General features: G+C 34.4%; 1 protein-coding gene across 1 annotated transcript in view; it reads right to left on the reverse strand.

Moving 5' to 3' along the window:
* The window catches only part of WRN (WRN RecQ like helicase), a 111,639-nt gene that overhangs the window by 71,049 nt on the left and 16,789 nt on the right, over positions 1-23,801 (reverse strand). The window contains exons 8-15 of the mRNA XM_035003828.1: positions 17,416-17,821; positions 14,191-14,271; positions 12,155-12,290; positions 10,755-10,830; positions 8,340-8,407; positions 7,945-8,053; positions 7,153-7,221; positions 2,089-2,171 (exon numbers count right to left, since the gene is read on the reverse strand). Of these exons, the coding sequence (XP_034859719.1) occupies positions 2,089-2,171; positions 7,153-7,221; positions 7,945-8,053; positions 8,340-8,407; positions 10,755-10,830; positions 12,155-12,290; positions 14,191-14,271; positions 17,416-17,821 (1,028 nt within the window). The remainder of the gene's footprint in view (positions 1-2,088; positions 2,172-7,152; positions 7,222-7,944; positions 8,054-8,339; positions 8,408-10,754; positions 10,831-12,154; positions 12,291-14,190; positions 14,272-17,415; positions 17,822-23,801) is intronic.

A 23,801-nucleotide genomic window follows, 5' to 3' on the forward strand; every position in this document is an offset into this window, starting at 1 on the left:
AATGTCCACAATAGCCAAAGTGTGGAAAGAGCCAAGATGTCCATCGACAGATGAATGGATAAAGAAGATGTGGTATATATATACAATGGAATATTATGCAGCCATCAAAAGGAATGAGATCTTGCCATTTGCAACAACGTGGATGGAACTGGAGGGTATTATGTTGAGTGAAATAAGTCAAACAGAGAAAGACATGTATCATATGATCTCACTGATATGAGGAATTCTTAATCGCAGGAAACAAACTGAGTGTTGTTGGAGTGGGGGGTGGGGTGGGAGGGATGGGGGGACTGGGTGATAGACACTGGGGAGGGTATGTGCTCTGGTAAGCGCTGTGAATTGTGCAAGACTGTTGAATCTCAGATCTGTACCTCTGAAACAAATAATGCAATATATGTTAAGAAAAAAAAAAAGAAGAAGAAGAAGAAGAAGGTAGCGGGAGGGGAAGAATGAAGCGGGGGAAATCGGAGGGGGAGACGAACCATGAGAGACGATGGACTCTGAAAAACAAACAGGGTTCTAGAGGGGAGGGGGGTGGGAGGATGGGTTAGCCTGGTGGTGGGTATTTAGGAGGGCACATTCTGCATGGAGCACTGGGTGTTGTGCACAAACAATGAATCATGGAACACTTCATCTAAAACTAATGTTGTAATGTAAGGGGATTAACATAAGAATAAAAAAAAAAAAAAAAAGAAATTGGTAATACAGCATTGATTATGTATTTTTTTAAAAGATTATTTATTTATTTATTTATTTGTCAGAGAGAGAGAGAGCACAAGCAAGGGGAGCAGCAGGAGAGGGAGAGAGAGAAGCAGGCCCCCTGCTGAGCAAGGAGCCCGATGCAGGACTCCATCCCAGGACCCCGGGATCATGACCCTAGCCGAAGGCAGATGCTTAACTGACTGAGCCACCCAGGTGCCTCTGATAATGTATTTAATCAAATGTATAACTTCCGCCCTCATTCTTTTGTTCATGAACATTTAATACATACTAAAAAGAAACAAATTTGTTTTCATTATATTGTTAACAAAAATTAAAGAGGGCATGGGTATTAAAGAGGGCACGTACTGAATGGAGCACTGGGTGTTATACGCAAACAATGAATCATGGAACACTATATCAACAACTAATGATGTATGGTGATTAACATAACATAATAAAATTTAAAAAAATTATTAAATGCATTCCTAGAGTTACATGCTACTAACCAACCATTGAATGAGATGTTGCCATGTTGAAAATTTACCTATCCAGAATTATTTTAATATATAATTATATAATGAGATCATATAATATTAGGAAACTAAAACTGGTTGGTTCAACTGAATGTTTGAAATAATAGTAGTTATGATTGCAACTCTTGGGTAGCTTATTCTAGCCATCAAGAGAGAAAAAAAAAACAAAAATTTTTGAAGTACAAAAAATGGGCACCAGCTATTGACTAATTCTGTATTTACATTTTCTAGGAAATAAGCTCTGACTTACTCTCTAACTTTTTAAAATCATACTCACTGGTGGCAAATAATCAAAGGTACTATGGTTTCCAACCCTAACTACACATCAGAATCACTCATGAAAGACGACAGGTGCCAGGGGCCCACCCCAGGCGTGTTGAATCAGAATTTTCAAGTTTGGAGGATACTACATTTTTCTAAAGTTGGAAAAGTGATTCTCATGAACAAGGGTGGAGAACCACTACTGTGATTTAATTTAGATTCTGAATATGAAAACAAGGCAATTAACATTTCATAGAATCTAAGATTCAACATTTGTTCAATAATGCATTTAAATCCCTACTATGTGCCAGGTACTGCACTAGGGCATTTTTTTCCCAAAAAAGTTTATAGTCTAGGGGAAGAAAAGAGATATATAAATACAGGAGCCTAATTTCTATGGCAGAAGGAATTATACGTACTAGGGGATAAGACTGGAAAGATACCAAGTTGGAAAGTCAGGGACTTCCTGGAGGAAATACTGTTTGAAATCAACTTTAACAGAAGTGAAATCCAATATCCATCCATGTGTTTAACTTTAAAGGATAATTCAATTAAATAAGTACTTATAAAAAGAGCCTATCATAACACTTACCAATACTGGCCTGAAGTTGCTGGAATAGGCTCAAGTTACCCGAACAGAATTCTGGAGTTATATATACAATCCGGTATTTGCCTCTGTAAAAATAAACAAACAAAAAGAGAAATAGGAAAGGAAATGTGCTACACTAAAGAAAACAATCATCCACTGAACTACAGCTTAAAACCATAACACCTGACAAATTTTTAAATAAACTAAAAACTAAACAAATGTTATATGTGTGTATATATATCCACATATATTAGTCCTTTGATCCCACTTTAACACAGCAAAATAAAAAGTGGCAAAGAGTACTCAGGGAGTACTCAGCATTAAGGTGATATTAGAAGCCAGGTTCTGATTTCCAAAAGTCCAGCCCCAGAACTGTAGTGTTTGAGTTAAATGATCAAGTCTATGGTAAGCCTTTTATGTGCTAGCAATCCACCCATATACTACCCTCCTTCTTGGAAAACTACAACCCATTACCCTACCATCGACTCCCTCCCCATGATTAAGCCCACAGCGCCCATGTTTCTCCTACGTATTTTGCTCTCTTGCCTAAATATATCTTCTTGGGCCAGGGTTAGCCACTGTATCAATGTCAAATCAATCAGTCTCTGTCCTAGAATTTAGGGGTCTGACCAAGAAACAACCAATCTCTGCCAATGGCAAGACCTGTAATATGTGAATAAAGGAGCTGCAGAGCAGTCTTCTCTATCTTGTGACTAGAAAAGCAGAAAATGCTCATCTCCTCAGAAGAATGAGGAAGACACACAGAGGCTATAAATAAAAGAAAGCACTACTGGGGGTGCCTGGGTGGCTCAGTCGTTAAGTGTCTGCCTTCGGCTCAGGTCATGATCCCAGGGTCCTGGGATCGAGCCCCGCATCGGGCTCCCTGCTCCGCAGGAAGCCTGCTTCTCCCTCTCCCACTCCCCCTGCTTGTGTTCCTGCTCTCGCTTTGTCTCTCTCTGTCAAATAAATAAATAAAATCTTCAACCAAAAAAAAAGGCATTATTGTATTCTTTTTTTTTTTTTTTTTTTTAAGATTTTATTTATTTATTCATGAGAGACAGAGAGAGAGAGAGAGAGGCAGAGGGAGAAGCAGGCTCCTAAGGAGCAGGGAGCCCGATGTGGGACTTGATCCCAGGACCCTGGGATCATGACCTGAGCCGAAGGCAGACGCTTAACCATCTGAGCCACCCAGGCGCCCTATTGTATTCTTGATACCCAATTCCAAGTCTCTTCCTAAGGGGTAGCTAACTTGTGTTCAGTGTGATCCGCGAGACATTCCTACATCCTTAATATAAAATTCAGTATTTGCTTAAGCTAGCTTGACTTTTTTCTATTCTGGGCAGATAGAATCTTAACTAAGACAATGTTTGTAATAAAGGTTAAGTCTAGGGCCTTTAAAATATATAGAGTCTCCTTTTCATTCTACCAAGTGAAAACATAAAGTTAAGTAGAATGAAAATGAATTTCCCTTATAAAAAGACTTTTCTTTTGATGTAAAAAAATATTTCAGGGCGCCTGGGTGGCTCAGTCGTTAAGCATCTGCCTTCGGCTCAGGTCATGATCCCAGGGTCCTGGGATCAAGTCCCACATCGGGCTCCCTGCTCGGCAGGAAGCCTGCTTCTCCCTCTCCCACTCCCCCTGCTTGTGTTCCTGCTCTCGCTGTGTCTCTCTCTGTCAAATAAATAAATAAAATCTTTAAAAAAAAAAAAAATATTTCATCTACTGCGTGCTAGGCATGGCGCTTTCATTAGGAATTAGGAACAAAACAGATATGCTTTTAATTCTCATGAAATTAATTCAATATTCTAATTCACACAGCAAAACAGTATAAATAACAAGCTCTGATGTCAGACTGCCCAAGGTTTGAGTCTCAATTCTACTTTTTACAAGCTAAATGATCTTATAGCCAAGTACTAACTTTAGTGTGCCTCAGTTTCTTCAGCATAATATAGTAATAATAATTATAAGTACAGCTAAATTCAACAGATAATCTAGATTGAAGATAAATCCAATCAAATTCCAGCTGGCATTTGAGTAGAAAAGGTAATTTTGAAATATGTTTGGAAATACAAAGGACCTAGAATAGACAAAACACTTTGAAAAACAAGAACAAAATTGGAAGACTTGCACTACCTGATTTCAAGGCTTATTATAAAGCTATAGTCATCAAGACACCAACCCAGATGGGCAAACAGATTGATAGAACAGAGAACACAGAGTGGAGCAATAGGCCCATAAATATGTAGTCATTTTCTTTTTGACAAAGATACAAAGGCAATTCAGTGGAGAAAGAATAGTATCTTCAACAAATGGAGGTAGAACAATTGGATAACTTTATGAGAAAAATAAATTGTAATCAATAACTAGTACAATACACAAGATTTACATTAAATGGGTAGGCCTAAATGTAAACCTTAAAACTGTAACACTTTTAGGAGAAAAAAATAAACGAAAGTCTTTGTGACCCTGAGTTAGGCAAAGGTTTCTTAGATTCCACACCAAAAGCAAAATCCATAAAAGAACAAATTGACAGACTGGACTTCAAAATAGACAACTGCTGCCCTTCAAAAGAACTGTTCAGAGAATGAAAAGAGAAGTCACAAACTAGAAGGAAATGTTTGCAAAGCATATACCAAATAAAGAATTTGTATTCAGAATATATAAATGACTATCAAAACTCAATAAGGGAAAAACAACAATAAAGAACAGGCAACAGATATGAATAGATACTTCCTCAAAGAAGAAGCCTCAAAGATGGCCAATAAGTATACGAGAAGATGCTCAACATCACTAGTCAGTAAGGGAATGCAAATTAAAAACACACTGAGATCCTATTAGAATGGCTAAAATCAAGACTGGCCATACCAAGGAATGGCAGAGAGGAGGAGGCACTGGAACTCTCAGACCCTGAGAGTGGGAATGTAAAATGGTACAATCACTCTCAGAAAGTCTGGCAGTTTCTTAAAAAGTCAACATAGAATAACCTATGACCCAGCAATTCCACTCACTGGCATATACACAAAAGCATGAAAGCATATCTTCATATAAAAACTTACACTCAAACGTTCACAGTACAATTGCTTAATGGATACAGAGATTCTTTGGGGGTGAAGAAAATGTTCTGGAATTAGATAGTGGTTGCACAACATTATGAATGTAATAAAAGCCACTGAACTGTACACATTTAAAATGGTTAAAATGATGACTATAATAGTTGAATAGTTGAAATAAAATTTATCTCAATCAGACAAAAAAGTTAAATATATATTCACCACATGATCCAGTTATTCCACTCCTTGGTTTATACCAATGAAATGAAAACATATGTCCATACAAAGACATGCATACAAATGTTCAGAGCAGCTTTATTTGTAACAGCCCAAAACTGGCAACAATGCAAACGTCTTATCAACAGCTGAACAGATGAAAGGAACTGTGACATCTCCACATGATGTAATCTATTCAGCAATAAAAAAGGAATGAACTATTGATACATGTAACAAGATGGATGAAACTCAAAGTAATTATGCTGTGTGATTTAAACCAGACAAAACAAGAGCACATATTGTATGACTAATTCTGTTTATGTACAATTTTAGGAAACGTAAGCTAATCTCGAATGACAGAAAACAGATTAGTAGTGACCTCGTGAGTGGGGTAAAGCAGGTAGGAAAAACTGAGGGGAATGGATTACAAAAGGTATAAGTAAACTTTGAGGATGATGGATCTATGTTCATCATCTGGATTGTGGTGATGCTTTTGTGATGGTGTTTATATGCCAAACTTACCAAATTAGATATATTTTAAGTATGTAAAAATTATTATATGTCAATTATATCTCAATAAACTTGATTTAAAATGTTTAAAGAGAAAGAAAACATACATTCAAAAAAAAATTTATAGGAATGTTCATAGCAGCTTCATTAGTAATAGCCCCAAACTACAAACAGCTTAGGCAACTACTGATAAGGAAATTAAAAAAAACAAACTACGGTATTTTCATACAATGATGTATCACTCTGATATACTTAAAAAACTACAGATACATACAACATGAAGTATTCTCAAAACATTTTGCTGAATGAAAGAAGTCTTACACAAAAGTTCATATTGTATGAATCCATTTACATGAAGTTCTAGAACAGACAAAAGTATGGTAGAAAAAAATTAGACAGTGGTCTGCTTTAAAATGGAGAAAGAAGGACAGACTGGGAAGGGACATAAAGGAACTTTCTGGAGTGACAGTAATACTCTGTATCTTGATAGGGGTTTGGGTGATACATTTATATGCATTTATCAAAACTCAGTAAATACATGTGTATATGTGTGTTTATTAATAAAATATATACATATGTTAATCTATATACACATATACATAATTTGTGTGTGTTTTGAGATTTTATTCTTAGGACTTATGCCATAATAGGACTGGTGGGGCAAGAGATCTAGAATCCAGTCCCTGCTGAGCCATTAATTCATTGAATGACTTTAGGCAAATTATTTTCTCTAGGCCTCAGTTTGCTCATCTGTAAAATGAGACAAAACTAGGTAGTTCTTGTTCAAAACCAAAATTTTACAACAATATGACTACAATGCTAACTTCACAGTCCAAGAACTAAAAATAATAGATTTCTTTAAGTTTGAAAGATTTTAAAATGAACAATTCTACAAATGTACTATAAAAACAAAGTACATTTAAAAAAAATTTTTTTTTTAAAGATTTTGTTTATTTATTTGAGAGAGAGAGAATGAGAGAGAGCACATGAGAAGGGGGAGGGTCAGAGGGAGAAGCAGACCCCCTGCCGAGCAAGGAGCCCGATATGGGACTCGATCCTGGGACTCCAGGATCATGACCTGAGCCGAAGGCAGTCGCTTAACCAACTGAGCCACACAGGCACCCCAACAAAGTACATTTTTGAATCATGAACATTTCATCCACACATTAAATAAAAATTTTTATATAAATTTTTAAATAAATTATATATTTTTATATATAATTTTGTATAAAATTCTCTCACATACCATAGACACCCAACCACATAATCAGAAATCATATAAATTACTCACGATTTAATATCTTCTAGAACATTTTTTGGTTGTGCTGATCCCAGAAAACAAGCTGGAATGTTGGACATTCTAGAAGAAGAAAAACAAATATTCTGGAGCCGTGTACATACTACAAAGATCAACTTCATTCTTAACGACTAAAGAAATATAATGATGGACCAAGTCCCCTTCTTTGTTATCCTCACTCGTTTTGTAACTCACTACTTTGATAAACAAATTCCTTCAAAGGCCATATTAGAAAGCAGGTTGTTAGGGCATGTTTTTCATAAAGATTGTAAGCTCGGGTTAAAGAGGTTTAAAATTTTTCTGTAACTAAAAATTACATACTTCCATGTATATACTTTATACTAAGCTAAAGAGCAAGGGTAACCAGAAGAGAAAAGAATTTTGAGATAATGGATGTAAACTGGCTTAGAGTTTGCTGTTACAAAAATTTTTATTGGGACCATCTGGTAGCCTTGGATTATAGAGAACTCAAGAAAGAAGATAAGTCCTTCCACCAAAGAGTCATTTATCACTAATAAAGATTGGGCAACATTCACAGAAATGTGTTCCTGGGAACTAGATTTTAACATACATGATAGATTACATGTTTCCTTCATGGAAGAAAAAAAAGGGTGATAATGTAGCAATGAAAACATTACTGGGGCACCTGGCTGGCTGAGTGGGGAGAGCCTGCGATTCTTCATCTCAGGGTTGTAAATTCAAGCCCCACATTGGGTGTAGAGATTACATAAAAGTGGAAGGAAGGGAGGGAGGGAGGGATGGAGGGAAGAAGAAAACATTACTTACTTAAGCCGGAGCACTTGGTCTTCCATCAAAGAAATAAGAGGAGAGATGACAAGGCCAATCCTGCCTGAATACACAGGTGGGTACTGGAAGCACAAACTCTTTCCATATCCTGGAAATAAAAATAATACACTGATAGAAATAAAAATAAAGCCTTGGTACTATGATTTCTTCTTACAATGTACTTGTGTGAGATGAATGGTCCCTACTAACATGCTATCCTCCTAAGATCTAATTTCTGCATAAATTTGAGCATCTAATCTCAGATCAGTCTCTTCTGTATTTTATATCATTTGTATTTGTATTTATATTTTGAAAGTGTAATAAAAGATCACGCATTTCAAAACCTTTAAGTTTTATATTTTAGAGGACTAAGTTATTGCTTACATACAACTTACCAGTTGCCATCACAACAACATTATCTCTTCTTTCTTCCAAAACAGAATGAATCACCTTCCACTGAACCCTGCAGGGTAAAAAGCAAAAGGCTATTTTGTTTTACTAACAAGAAACCTAGGGGCACCTGAGTGGCTCAGTTGGTAAACCTTCGGCTGTGGTCATGATCCCAGGGTCCTGGGATAGAGCCCCACATCTGGTTCCCTGCTCAACAGGAAGCCTGCTTTTCCCTCTCCCACTCCCCCTGCTTGTGTTCCCTCTCTCACCATCTCTCTCTCTCTCTAATAAATAAATAAAACCTTTAAAAAAAAATAAATAAGGACAGGTGGAAAAATGTTTCATTTTTTCACTACCTCTAACAGAATTATTTTTCTGAAAGATTGCATTTATTTATTTAATTTTAGATTGTATTTATTTATTTTATTTTAGAGAGAGAGCACATATGCACAAGCAGAGGGAGGGGCAGAGGGAGAGGGAAAGAATCTCAAGCACACTCCACATTGAGCATGGAGCCATCGAGGGGCTCAATTTCACCACCTGGAGATCACAACTGGAGCCAAAACCAAGAGTCAGAAGCTTAACAGACTGACCCACCCAGGTACCCCTCTAATAGAATTTCTTTTACATTTTTGAGCTTCAATATATGTATAAATTTATTGATTAAAATAAATAAAAGAGGGGCACCTGGGTGGCTCAGTCAGTTAAGCATCTAACTCTTGATTTCAGCTCAGGTCATGATCTCAGGGTTGTGAGATGGAGCCCCACATCGGGCTCTGCACTGGGCATGAAGCCTGCTTAAGATTCTCTCTCTCCCTCTCCCTCTGCCCCTCTCTGCACTTGCACGCACGTGCGCAAACACAGACCCTCTCTCTCCCTCTCTCTCTCTCATGCATGCGCACATGCTCTCTCTCTCTCTCAAATAAATAAATAAATAAATAAATAAATAAATAAATAAATAAGTAAGTAAGTAAGTAAATAAATAAAATAAATGCTCCAGAGGCAAGGATTGCCTGAGAAGGGACATGAGGGAACTTTCTAGAGTGACTGTAATGTTCCATATTTGACTAAAGGGTTAGGCTACAGGGGTGCATGCATGTACCCTTAAGATGTGCAAATGCATATTTAAGGTTTGACCATTTCTTTGTATGTAAATTTTACATCAAAAGAAATAAACCATAAATATTTAACTATAGTTAATGATTTATACATTGAAGTACTTAGGGAGACAAATAATGATGTCCAGTCTACCCTGAGATGCATTTTTTAATTTAGGTAGACTAAGGAATGGATAGAGAGGTGATAGATGGATATATGATAAAGCAAGTATACTAAAATGTTGAATATACAGGTATTCATAGTAAAAAAAATTCTTTCAGCTTTCCTATATCTTTGAAAAATTTTTTAATAAAATGTTGAGGGAAAAATCAATAGGAAAGGTGATCTTCTGATGTGCTGATAATGACCTATTTTTTTCTTATGTGAGTCCTGGTTACACAGGGTGCCTAGTTTGTAAAAATTCATTGATCTGTACATTCATGTGCACTTTTCTGTATGTAGGACATAGTTTAATAAAAAAAAAATTTAAGATCAAAGAAAAGAAGAAAGAAATGCTTCCCTGGGTTAAATTTTAAATTTGCAGAATAGGAAAAATCCAGTCTAGATTTTTACATTCTTATTAGTTTTATTCAAAATTACTTGTTCCTTACCTCAGTTTTAGTCATCTCATTTCAATACTTAATAAATGTGCCCCTTTAGATATAAATACATTTGAAGGGCGCCTGGGTGGCTCAGTCGTTAAGCGTCTGCCTTCGGCTCAGGTCATGATCCCAGGGTCCTGGGATCGAGTCCCACATCGGGCTCCCTGCTCCGTGGGAAGCCTGCTTCTCCCTCTCCCACTCCCCCTGCTTCTGTTCCTGCTCTCACTATGTCTCTCTCTGTCAAATAAATAAATAAAATCTTTAAAAAAAATAATAAAATAAATAAATAAATAAATAAATACATTTGAATATATTAAAACTGATAAGATTATCACTGTTCTTCAAACCGTTACCTCATGAATTTCTATTACATCACTTTGGACAATAAGTTGTACAAAATAGACACACAGATACTTATTTAATGAGAAACAACTCAACATTAAATTAAGATTAATTTATTAATGTGTTTAAACTAGTGTCTACACAGAACTCTCTTTGGTAAAGGAAGCCATTTTCTCTTATAAAAACAATGTATAGATACAAATTTTAAATAAATATTATTTTAAAATATCTTTGTAGTCACTTACAGGAAATACAGTGCAGAATGTATAAACTACAGTGAAGTTGTACTATTACTATTAAACAGGTGGATTATTTGCTATTTTTCCTTTGTGAAGAAAATTGTGAATATGCAATTTAATTAACTGAGATTATACTCACGGCTTAAAACTGGAATGGCCAAAATAGATCTTGAGGGAATTAATTTGGCTTGCATTAGGTCCTGGTAATGAATGGTCTTAAAATAAAATAAAATGGTCATTTATGTTAAAATACAAGTGATGGGAAATAAAAATTTTATTTTATTGGCTTCTTTTAAAGAATATAGTGATAAGTACCAGAGGCTACTGTTTTCTGTCTTTTAAATCCAACTAGCTTGGTTCTCTGGATACCAGTCATGATTTCAGTTACTTTGATTATTACCTAATACTAAGGATTAGAACTTTGTGATTCTACTACAAAATGGTTCACTATAAGAACCTTTGGTCAACATTATAAGAAAATGATGTTTTGGAATTTGCAATAGTTCCAAAACCTAACATTTAAACCCAACCATGGCAAGCGATATACCAATGCGAATTTCACCATACAACCAATTTTCAATTAATAGTAATCAGAAGTTACATTACTATCACAAATAAAATCCACAGATAAAATTAAATCTTCATTTTAGTTACCACTCCACCAAATCCTTGACCACAATTCTAACTGCATAGCACAATGGAGTTACATTGATTTTACTCAACTGACTTTTATTTTCTACTCAGGTTGAACAGTTCATGAGTAGCCAAGACAGAGCAAAGTGAAGAATCAAAACCATTCATCTATAAACAAATGAAAATTCATTATTATACTTCTCAGCTTTTAACAATTCTAAATAGAGAACTAAATTGATTGGGAGATGTTATGCCTTCATTTAATACAAGAAAACAAAGAGAATTAACATTTTCTTTAATATTCTCACATATTTTCCACCTACAATATGTATTTTAATTTTCCCACATTATAATATTGATGAATATAGCTCTAGGGGAGTGTTCTACTTTATGAGAAGACCCCGTGGTTTGCCATAATGAATACTGTTACTTACACTTGAATAACATGAGGTTCATTTCATGGACTCCTTACTATAGTTGGCACACAGAGTATGAAAATCAGTCCATTTTGCTATCTGAAATTGTGCCACTTGTTTTAAGGAATAAGCTCCTAAAAAACAGTCACAATGTACCTATGCCTTTAACAATAATGTTTAATATTAATGATATTAATTAATGATTATTAATGATTTTCTATTATTTTTACAAAACATAAAATTCAGAATGAAAGTTTCACATCACAAAGTGCGCCAAATAATACAACGCTTCTATACTTCTACTTTCATAAATAGTAAGATTGTGCTTTATAAAGACCAAACACCAAAGGATTTAATGACAAGTTTTTAGGACATCATTAATTACATGCCACAAACTCTTTGCCTCCAAATTGTTTAAAAACTGGACCCTAAATTAGAGTCAGCAGTAGGTATCAGAGGTGAGTCCTTTCAAACACATTACAGTGCTTACCTGCATCATCTTCTTCTTCTTCAATAGCTTCAATCTCATCTTCATCATCTTCAAAAGGAACATCCAGATTTCTTCCCATTTTTATACATTTTGGATGAACAGGATCTGCCGTGCCAGTATTTAGATTTTCTAAAGACTGAAAGTTTGAAAGAAATCTTAAAAGCAAAACCACTGACAGTGTCGTATCTTTTTCACCAAACACAAAAGAAGTATTATTAACAGAACCTACAATTTTGTTCAAAGCTGGCAGATGTGCAACCAATACCACAAAAGAACATGTGTGCTCTAGTTTAAACATGTGCTCAAGAATGGTTTCTAAGGCACAAGGCCAAAGATGGAATACTTCCAGCATAAACAGTGTTCGTTAATAGCATATCATGAACTGCCCGTGGGGAAAGTTATCAAAATTTTGAATAAAATTTGAATTTAAAACTTTTTTCCTTTATCATACATCAGTGTTTTCAATTGCCAAGAGGTAAATGTGGGCTTTACTGTTATTTTTGTAATGAGTTTCTCCATATCACGTGTCAGCATAAGATTTAAATAGTAAACAAGCAACGAATGTGTTTTTTGTGAATTATGTGAATTTGTTTACGTGAATTATGAAAACAATAAAAGATTCAAATAATTTTAGGAATGGATTATTACAAATGTGAATAAAGTTGCTCTTTACTTTGGCTTGATAATATTGGATTTTTTCCCCTAAATGAAGATAATCTATTTAAAGAACATTAGTATATTTCAAAATTGTTTCATCTGCATAGTTTTTTACTGAAAAGAGACAGGAAGAATTATTAAACCACAGTTCTCATTTTCTCTTTTTATTTAACCTCCCATTTAATAAACTTGACTTTAATGGTTTTCTAAAAAGTGTATTCATTTCAGGCCTAGAAAAGAAAAAGAGTGATTCTGTTCCTCATTCTTTATTCAAGTCAACAAATATACTTAGAAAAGCATTTTGAAAATAAAGTTCTCTCATATGGGCATCCAGATTGCCTTCTAAGAGGTTCAATATACAATGTAAGTTTGTGGAAGTCTGCAAGTGTCCTATAAATGTGCTACTTGAACAGCACTCCTCAGAGAAATGGCTAATCGATGAAGGAATATGATTTAGTATTTATGTCCTATTATTACTATTAGCTAATATTTATTAAACACTTAAGAAATACCAGGCTCTGTACTAAGCTCTTCACAAATAACACCTTAAATAATAACAGCTGTTAACTGAGTATCAAAAGGACTAAGAAACTTGCCCAAAGTCACACAGCAAATACATGGAGACGCTGGGATGTGAACCCACATCTAAATTCAGAATCCACATTCCTAATCACTCCCCACTACTCTCGTTCAAAACAAAGTAACAGGAACCTAATCTCATTTCATAAGAAAAGAACAAAAATCACATTGACCTAAAGATAAGGAATAAAAAGCACAAATAATGATGAACTTCTGTGTTTTTCTTCATTTTCAATTTGAAATTTAAGCTTTTCTTTCTTATTGTCCATCCCTGGTTCACACCTGGCAAAGAAACTGGACGATGGATGTAGTGGTAGAATATACATAATTATAAAATAATACTTTGATAATAAAATAGGGGTAAATGAAATAATTTAAAACATTAGAAAATTACATATAATAAATATATCCATAGTAACTAAGATCAAAAGAAGGAAAGAAGAATATTGAATGTATAACAACAGAACTCCCAAATAAAAGGGGATACACATGGATGGGAAGAAAAAGAAACCTATTTCAAGAGCAGAGGGCAAAATCACTACCAACATTCCAGGAAAAGATTTAAAAGAAGTGACCTGACAGGAATATGTCTTCTAATATAGAAAAATTAGTATACTACTACTAAAACATTATTCATAGGCCATATAAAGATGTAAACAAATATGAAATGGAAAATAAAATCTAATGGTTACATAAATGATAGTAATCTCATTGTGGGGGACATTTAGAATTAGGTAATATTTTACATAATTAAGTGTCCTTTTTGAAAAGGAAGTAAATTTCCATAACTTCAAACATACCTTAATCATCTCCATTTCTAAATCTTCATCACTTTCAATTACATAAGATAGATCCTCTTCATTATCCTTGGAAGATAAATGCTTTAAAAAAATTATATTTTGAACATTAGTTTTCCAATATAATTGACTCTATACACCGTTTTCTAAAAAATAAAGTTCCTATATACTAAATATCTTTAGACAACTTCCTCTTCTTCTCTAATAGATAAATTTATAATACCTGTTTATATGTTTTTATGAGACAGAGATAGAAAGGAAAACAGGGTAGTAAGAAGAGAAAGGAGAATAAACAGAAACAAAGAATCAAAGAAAAAGAGAAAGAAAGAAATATAATTGGAAAGACAGACAAGAGGACAAACAGACTTGATATAAAGCCTACAGAGAGTACAAAGTGACAAGTTCAACAATGATTAAACAATATCAAACTGTGTGTCCCAACTTGAGTACAAGAACCTCTTCACCATGTTGAAAAATTCTATTCTATTCTATCCTATTCTAAGAACAGTTGTTCTCTTATATCCACTAATTTTAAAAAGATCACAAAAAGCTCCTATGACTGTAATAATAGCTCTAAATAAATCACTATTTTACAAACAGCATCTATATATATTTGAAAAACAATGTCAGATAAGTTATTTATTCAGCTATTGCCAATGTTTGGATATGAGAAAACTTTACAATAATTTGGCAATCCCCAGGAAGTAAGTGTCCAACAGCATGAGACCCCTGCATAAAAGAAATATAGAAGGATCCCAAAAGTCTAATCTTTAAATTGAAAGTAGGAAAAGGAAGCATAGCCATAATTAATCTGCAAAAATCAAGTCTTAAAAAAGGATAGCGGAAAGGGAAGAATGAAGGGGGGGAAATCAGAGGGGGAGACGAACCATGAGAGACTATGGACTCTGAGAAACAAACTGAGGGTTCTAGAGGGGAGGGGGGTGGGGGGGTGGGCTAGCGTGGTGATGGATATTAAAGAGGGCATGTACTGAATGGAGCACTGGGTGTTATACGCAAACAATGAATCATGGAACACTACATCAAAAACTAATGATGTGATGTATGGTGATTAACATAACATAATAATAATTAAAAAAAAAAGATTTTGGGGCACCTGGGTGGCTCAGTCGTTAGGCATGTGCCTTAGGCTCAGGTCATGATCCCAGGGTCCTGGGATCGAGCCCCACATGGGGCTCCCTGCTCTGCGGAGAGCCTGGTTCTCCCTCTCCCAGTCCCCCTGCTTGTGTTCCCTCTCTCGCTGTCTCTCTCTCTGTCAAATCAATAAAAAAAAAAAAAAAAAAAAAGGATGTTATTTTATTTATTTCTTTATTGGGGGGGGAGCAGAGGGAGAGAGAGAATCTTAAGCAGGCTCCATGCCCAGCATGCAACCCAACAAGGGGCCCAATCTCACAACACTGAGATTATGACCTGAGCCGAAATCAAGAGTCAAGACACTTAACTGACTGAGCAACCCAGGCGCCCCTTAAAAAAGGATTTTAAAATAAGTTTTATACAAAGAGGAAAAAATTCTTTTACTTTTTAAATAGGGTCTTTAATGAGTAAAAAAAAAAATTGCTAATTATTACACAATAAAAATGGCAATAATTGGGATAAAAGATGACAGATCATGAAATCCTGATCATAATTCTATATTATTATATGAAAAATACTGTCTTAAAATGTATACCTAATAAGAAATTTTCAAAAAGTTAAAGGGTGATGCAGACATTAGCAAAAGATATTTCCTAAAAGGGAAATCTGTTTTACAAGTGGTTGGCATGAGAATAGTCTGAAAATCATTTTAAAATAAAATCTATTTATATACTGGTAGAAGTGATTACTAATATAGTTACCAAACAGAGAACTTCTCAAATACTAAGACTTTTGATTGACATTAGAAAACTGAAGAGGGAAGAGGGAAATAACCCTATTAAATAACTTCCAAATTTAATTTTAAAAACTAGTTATTACAAAATAAAATGTATAAAATGCTACCAAATATGGGCATCATAGGTAATTTTCTAAACTAATGAAAAACAAATGAGATAAAAGAATACAGCTATATGATGTCTCATTTTATGGTCTGTCTTTACAATAAAAGAAACACAAAGATTTCTCTAATAAAACTTCAGTATTTTAAAAAATATTCTTGGGCGCCTGAGTGGCTCAGTTGTTAAGCGTCTGCCTTCGGCTCAGGTTATGATCCCAGGATCCTGGGATCGAGCCCCGCATCGGGCTTCCTGCTCCGTGGGGAGCCTGCTTCTCCTCTCCCACTCCCCCTGCTTGTGTTCCCTCTCTTGCTGTGTCTCTGTCAAATAAATAAAGAAAATCTTTAAAAAAAATAAAAAATATTCTTAACTTAGCCAGGAGAAAAACAACCTCACAAATTAACTATTCAGAACATAATAATTAGAAATCTAAACATGAAGTTGACAGATAATATAGAATGCTTCAAAACAATCTATTAAGAAAAAAACGTAGGTCACTGACTCTCCAGATAACAGTAAAGGTTAGTGTCAAGCAAAAACACTAGTTTATTAGAAACCCTCTCACATTAGTAAGTAAAGAAAATCTTGTATGAGGAAATATAACTACTCCCAAAAATCAAGTTTGGAAGAGTTAACACTAGTAGGTATATAGGAAATCCACAAAAAGCCAAGGTATCTATTACATAAAAATAGGGAGAAATACTAAAATAGTAAAGTACAGCAAATATGTACTGGCACTTTAAAATCTTTCCATTACAAAACCATTAATTTGTGCTTATTATACTAAGTCAAAGCAGCAAACTATAACTCACAAGCCAAATTCAGCCCACTTTTTGTTTTTGTTAATGAAGTTTTATCGAAACACAAACAAGCTCATTTGTTTACATTTGTCTATAGTTGCTTTCACACTAAATTTTTATTTTTTTTTTAAAGATTTTATTTATTCATCAGAGACAGGGAGAGAGGCAGAGGGAGAAGTAGGCTCCCCGCTGAGCAGGGAACCCAATGCGGGACTTGATCCCAGGACCCTGGGATCATGACCTGAGCCGAAGGCAGACGCCCAACCATCTGAGCCACCCAGGCGCCCTCACACTAAATTTTTAGACAGAATTGAATAGTAACACCAGAAAACATGTGATTGATCTGCAAAGCCTAAAATGTTTACTGCTCTTTCACAGAAAAAAATCAGCCAACCCCTACTAATGAATAAAAATTGTTTTCTATTCTATTTTTTTAGTACCTCAGGAGATTTGCAAGTAGCATCATTAAGAAATTTTTCCTGAGCCTGCTGTTCCAAAATCTGGAGTTCATGTTCTGTAATATCTAACGACATCAAACAAATTCTTTCTGTGTTCTCTTTCAACTTATTGCCTTCTTCTAATCCAGCTTCAAGTCCATCTTCTTCTTGTTTCACTTCATTTTGAAGTACATTTCCTTCATCGTGTTTTATTAAATTATCAAGTGTTGTGTCCCATGTCTCATCTTTAACTTTAGTAAAACTTTCATGTTCTCTAATTTGTTTCTGTTGTACTCCATCAGCAGTTGGATCTTCCAATGGTAAAAACTGAATGGTCTCGGTAGAACCAGGTATCATCTTCTTCAATGAATACAGATTTTCTGAAATATCACTTAATAGTTTAGAAATCCTAAAAAAATTAAGAAAGGGTAATTCAACTTTAACTTCAATAACTACCAGCACAGTTGTAATGCTTTCTAATAAGTATAAGCTTTCTAAATTGACCTTCATTTAAAGGACACACTGGATTACAGTTATTTTTCATTCCCTAATAACCAAAATATGCTTACAGCTATTGGCTACTCTCTAGAACAGCAAGGTACTTCTGCATTCAACTTGTACACTTAGTAAGTATATATGCTTATACGCTTGTTCACTTGTATGTTTCCTAAGTGTCAGTAGTGTTTGGTCACAGACTAATTCTTTATGCCAGATATACTTTTTGTGGTAATTAATTTAATTAAATATGTCAAATTATGATACATGACCACCAAAAAAAAAAAAAAATTAAGCTGAACATGTTGAAAGACACAGCAATTTCCTTTTTTAAAAAAACTTCTGTCTGATTAACTATAGTCAAAACAACTATAAAAGGAGGAAAAATCTTAAAAACTCCTAGGACTCTGCCTTTAGATTATTTCAAGTGTCTTAAGTTTTCACTCCATTTTAAAGAAATTAAAACTAGAAATTGCAGATGATACGTTATGGGTGTGCCTTAAACAAGAACCACTTTGCAAAATTCCAAAGAGCAGTCCTATATTTAATGAAAAAACCATGATAAATATCAAAATATTGGGAAACAAATATACACTAATATATTAAGTTACCATGTTTTAACTGATGCAATTTGCCAATCAATTACTAGTCCCAACTGTAACATATAAGAGTGTTTATGTTATAATTCAAAAACGATGCTACTGTGCATGTTCAATAATCACAAAACCAGACACATATTCTTCAGAACAGAAAAAAAAATTCCCTTCAGTGCCCGAATATAACAAATAAGAAAATATGGAGAAGTTGTTTATGAATAAATATGATATGAATTTCTTAACTCCTTAATTGTAATTGCTAATATAACATTTTAACTAAGTGACTTTATTTTTTATTTTTTTATATTTTATGACTTCATTTTTTTTAAGATTTTTTTTTTTTATTTGAGAGAGAGAGAACATGAGTGACAGAGCACGAGTGGGGAGAAGGGGCAGAGCTAGAAGGAGAAGCAGGCTCCCCACTGAGCAGGGAGCCTGATGCAGGGCTCGATCCCAGGATCCTGAGATCATGACCTGAGTCGAAAGCACAAGTTTAACCGACGGAGCCACCCAGCACCTCTAACTAAGTGACTTTAAACAGCTATTTATAACAAACCTGGTTAACTGCAAAGGAAAACCACTGCTAGAGTGTAAAATAAAGCATACTATCTGTTGGTTAAAGGGCTTACTAAAGCAATTTTTAGTTACTTCATAAAAGTACAAGTTCGAGGGAGAAAAGGGAATATGATTGAGACATTTTTCCAATTTAATTAACACTTTTGTTTAGCTCTTCTAATTCCTTTATACTGAAAACAATACTTCATAAAATCCAACATGACTTTTAAAGTTTTATATTGATGATTCAAATAAAAATTTGATCATTTATGGGCAGACTATCAAAAATGCTGAGTTGTTCAGTCATACTCATCTACCCCTTCTAGAAGGTTATGCAGTGTATTAATGTAGTGCATAATAAAAACAACAAAAAAGTAAAAAAAAAAAAGAAAAAAAAATGCTGAGTTGTTTCATGATTTTTTTCCACACTAAAAATAGCACCAAAGTTGTGCTCAAGGTGACAAGTCTACATCAATACAAACAAAATCAAATCAAAATTAATTTAAAACCTAAAAACTCACTAATTCTAACATTCCAAAATTCAAATCTGATAAAGAACACTCAGTATTTATTATACACAGGTATTCAAATATAAGACCTGTACGTAAATACTTCAGTAGGAATGCATAGGAAAGTTGTAACACATAAACACAGTGACAGTGATGTACAGATTGATAAGACTGTAAGGGCCCATTTATTCTGTGCTAACATCGGAGAATGACATGTCTCATGTAAGATAACTATTTACTCTAACAAATATCAAAGGCTGTCTTTGGTAAAACATAATATACTTTTCCTTCTTTCTTAGGATTGTTATTATGCATATTAGTAGCCTACAGAAAGCCTCAGCACCCAACAGAATGTTAAGTATATGATAGCAATATAAGAGATGTGTAATGAATTTAAATCAATGAGTAATACTGTACAATCCAATAGCTTACAGGTCCACTGAAGCATACAGCTGTTCCCTTCTGTAACAAAACTCAAACTACTTTAAAAGTTCTCAGTTCTAATTTTTACACTTTTGTACACTCTTTCTCAGATTGCCAACTCTAACTTCTAGCTGTGGTCATGTGCATACCATTCCTTATCAATACCTGCTTTTCATTTTAACTGGATATCTAAGCTTATCAAACTGTATCTATAAATGAGAAGCAAATATGCTCTGAATGTCCCCTCATGCACTCCACTGGAAATGCAGTTAAATGAGTTGAACTCACGCTTATGGCATGTATTTTAGCATTCAGAATGCTAAATGTACTTAGCATTTTTTGTTCCTCTCTGGTTTTGAGGAGTGATTTGGTAAATTAGGTATTACTGTAGGCTTCTTACAAAGAACCTGAAATAAATTTAACTAGTCCTTGTTTGACACTGAAACTTGACAAGATCTTTCTTTACTAAAAAATGAATCCAGTTATTTCCCATTCTCAAGTTTTAAGAAAACCTATTTAGCTTTGTTATTACAAAGCAAAGCATTAAGCAGACATAATTTACATTCAATAGTTTAAGTGCTAGAACAAAAATCTGAAATACATGTAAACATCACATAAAAGTGATTATTTTTCTTTCACAGAGGGAAAAATGTAAAATTGAATATGAAATGGCTTTATTGTTACCTATCCCCATTTGACAGTTATGTCTTTCAGAAATTCTCGGTTACATAAAAACTACTAAAACAAATTGCTAGGGGGGAAAAAGGACTTTGAAAAAGAGCTGAATCATCATATTTTGAAATATCAGAATCAAAATTTATCACAATCTCAACCAAAAAAAATACACTAACACTGTATTTTGTCAGAATCAGAATTCTGTTTCAACTAACTGCATGACATTCTACAAAGTATTTTTGCCTCAATATATAACTATATTGTAATAATTCCCTGTTCAAGAGCATTCCTGCTATTAAAGGAAGTCATTCAGCAATTAAGGCTAGGGAAAGGCCTGGTTCCAGAGTTAGCTACAAGGCACTGGTAATCCAATGTCTATTAATCCAAATATCTCAAATTATCTAGGGCTTTAGCTATAAAATGGCATTTAAAATCTGAATGCCTCTTGTTCTAATAGTCTAGTGATTACGTAAAATTCCTATTTATAAAATCAGATAAAAACCCAAAAAATGAAGCTACTAAATATAAAAGTTGTTTTTATTTATACATTTTAGGTGACCAAACCATGAATATAATTAAATGAGAGATGCCCATAACAAAAGAAAATGACAACTTTGAATCTAAAATATTTTCCTTTCTGTGGACATCTGAATTTTATTTTGCCTTGTTTCATAAAACATCCTACAAAGCAGATAAAAAAGCCTTAAACTTCTTAATGGGCAATTTAACAACTGAAAAGATATTTCTCAAATTTATAGATCAGTCTACGTGCATGTACTGAAGCAAATTTCTATCAGTCAACCCACATGAGGCTGACAGCAGACTTGTCCACAGAGACCAGGCAGGCGAGAAAGGACTGGCATGACGTATTCAATGTGCTAAATGGGAAGAATATGCAGCCAAGAATACTGCATCCAGCAAGGCTGTCATTCAGAATAGAAGGAAAGATAAAGAGTTTCCAGGACAAACAAAAACTAAAGGAATCTGTGAACACTAAACCAGCCCTGCAAGAAATATTAAAGGGGATCCTTTGATCAGAGAGAGAGCTCAAAAGTAACAAAGACCAGAAAGGAACAGAGACAATCTACAGGAACAGCGACTTTACAAGTAATTCAATGGCACTAAATTCATGTCTTTCAATAATTACTCTGAATGTAAATGAACTAAATGCTCCTATCAAAAGATAGAGGGTATCAGAATGGATAAAAAAACAAGACCCATCAACATGCTGCCTACAAGTGACTCATTTTAGACCCCAAAACACCACCAGATTGAAAGTGAGGGGGTGGAGAACCATTTATCATGGTAATAAACATCAAAAGAAAGCTGGAAGGCCATTCTTATATCAGACAAACTAGATTTTGAACCAAAGACTGCAATAAGACATGAAGAAGGGCACTATATCATAATAAAGGGGTCCATCCAACAAGAAGATCTAATAATTGTAAATATTTATGCCCCTAACTTGGGAGCACCAACTATATAAACCAATTAATAACAAAATTAAAGAAATTCATTGATAATAATACAATAATAGTAGGGAACATTAACAGTCCACTCACAGCAAAGGACAGATCATCAAAGCAGAAGATCAACAAGGAAACAAGAGCTTTGAATGACACACTGGACCAGATGGACTTAACAGATATATACAATGCATTTCATCCTAAGGCAGCATAATACACATTCTTTTCCAGTGTACGTTGAACATTCTCCAGAACAGATCACATACTGGGTCACAAATCAGATCTCAACCAGTACAAAAAGATTGAGATCATATCATGCATATTTTTAGACCACAATGCTATGAAACTTGAAGTCAACCACAAAAAGAAATTTGGAAGGACCACAAATACATGGAGGTTAAAGAACATCCTACTAAAGAATGAATGGGTCAACCAGGAAATTAAAGAAGAATTTTAAAAATACATGAAGCAAATGAAAATGAAAACACAACAGTTTAAAACCTTTAGGATGCAGCAAAGGCAGTCCTAAGAGGGAAATATATAGCAATACAGGCCTTCCTCAAGAAACAAGAAAGGTCTCAAATACACAACCTAACCTTACACCTAAAGCCTAAATCCAGCAGGAGAAGAGCATAAAGATTAGAGCAGAAATCAATGACAGAGAAATCAAAAACACAATAGACAAGATGAACGAAACTAGGAGCTGGTTCTTTGAAAGAATTAATAAGATTGATAAACCCCTCGAGAACTTATCAGAAAGAAAAAAGGGCCAAATAAATAAAACCATGAATGAAAGAGGAGAGATCACAACCAACACTGAAGAAATACAAACAATTATAAGAGAATACCATGAGCAATTATATTCCAACAAATTAGACAATCTGGAAGAAATGGATAAATTCCTAGAAACATATAAACTACTAAAACTGAAGCAGGAAGAAATAGAAAACCTGAACAAACCTGTAACCAGAAAGAAAATTGAATTAGTAATCAAAAATCTCCCGACAAACAAGAGTCCGGGGCCAGATGTCTTTCCGGGGGAATTCTACCAAACATTTAAAGAAGAATGAATACCTATTCTTCTGAAACTGTTCCAAAAAATAGAAATGGAAGGAAAACTTCCAAACTCATTCTATGAGGCCAGCATTACTTTGATTCCAAAACCAAAGACCCCACTGAAAAGGAGAATTACAGACCTATATCCCTGATGAACATGGATGCAAAAATTCTCAGCAAGAGGCTAGCTAATCAAATCCAACAGTACATTAAAAGGATTATTCACCATGACCAAGTAGGATTTACTCCTGGGCTTCAGGGGTGATTCAATATCTGCAAATCAATCAACGTAATACAGCACATTAATAAAAGAAAGTATAAGAACCATTTGATCCTCTCAGATGCAGAAAAGGCATTTGACAAAATGCAGCATCCTTTCTTTATAAAAACCTTCAAGGAAATATGGATAGAAGGAACATTTCCTTCCATTTCTATTTTTTGAACAGAATAGAGAACCCAGAAATGGATCCTCAACTCTATGGCCAACTAATCTTTGACCAAACAGGAAAGAATATCCAATGGAAAAACAGTCTCTTCAACAAATGGTGTTGGGAAAATTGGACAGCCACATGCAGAAGAATGAAACTGGACCACTTTCTTACACCATACACAAA

The sequence above is a fragment of the Mirounga leonina genome, unplaced genomic scaffold, assembly GCF_011800145.1.
Source record: "Mirounga leonina isolate KUSES-001 unplaced genomic scaffold, KU_Mleo_1.0 Mir_128, whole genome shotgun sequence".
NCBI classification, from domain to species: Eukaryota; Metazoa; Chordata; class Mammalia; order Carnivora; family Phocidae; genus Mirounga; species Mirounga leonina.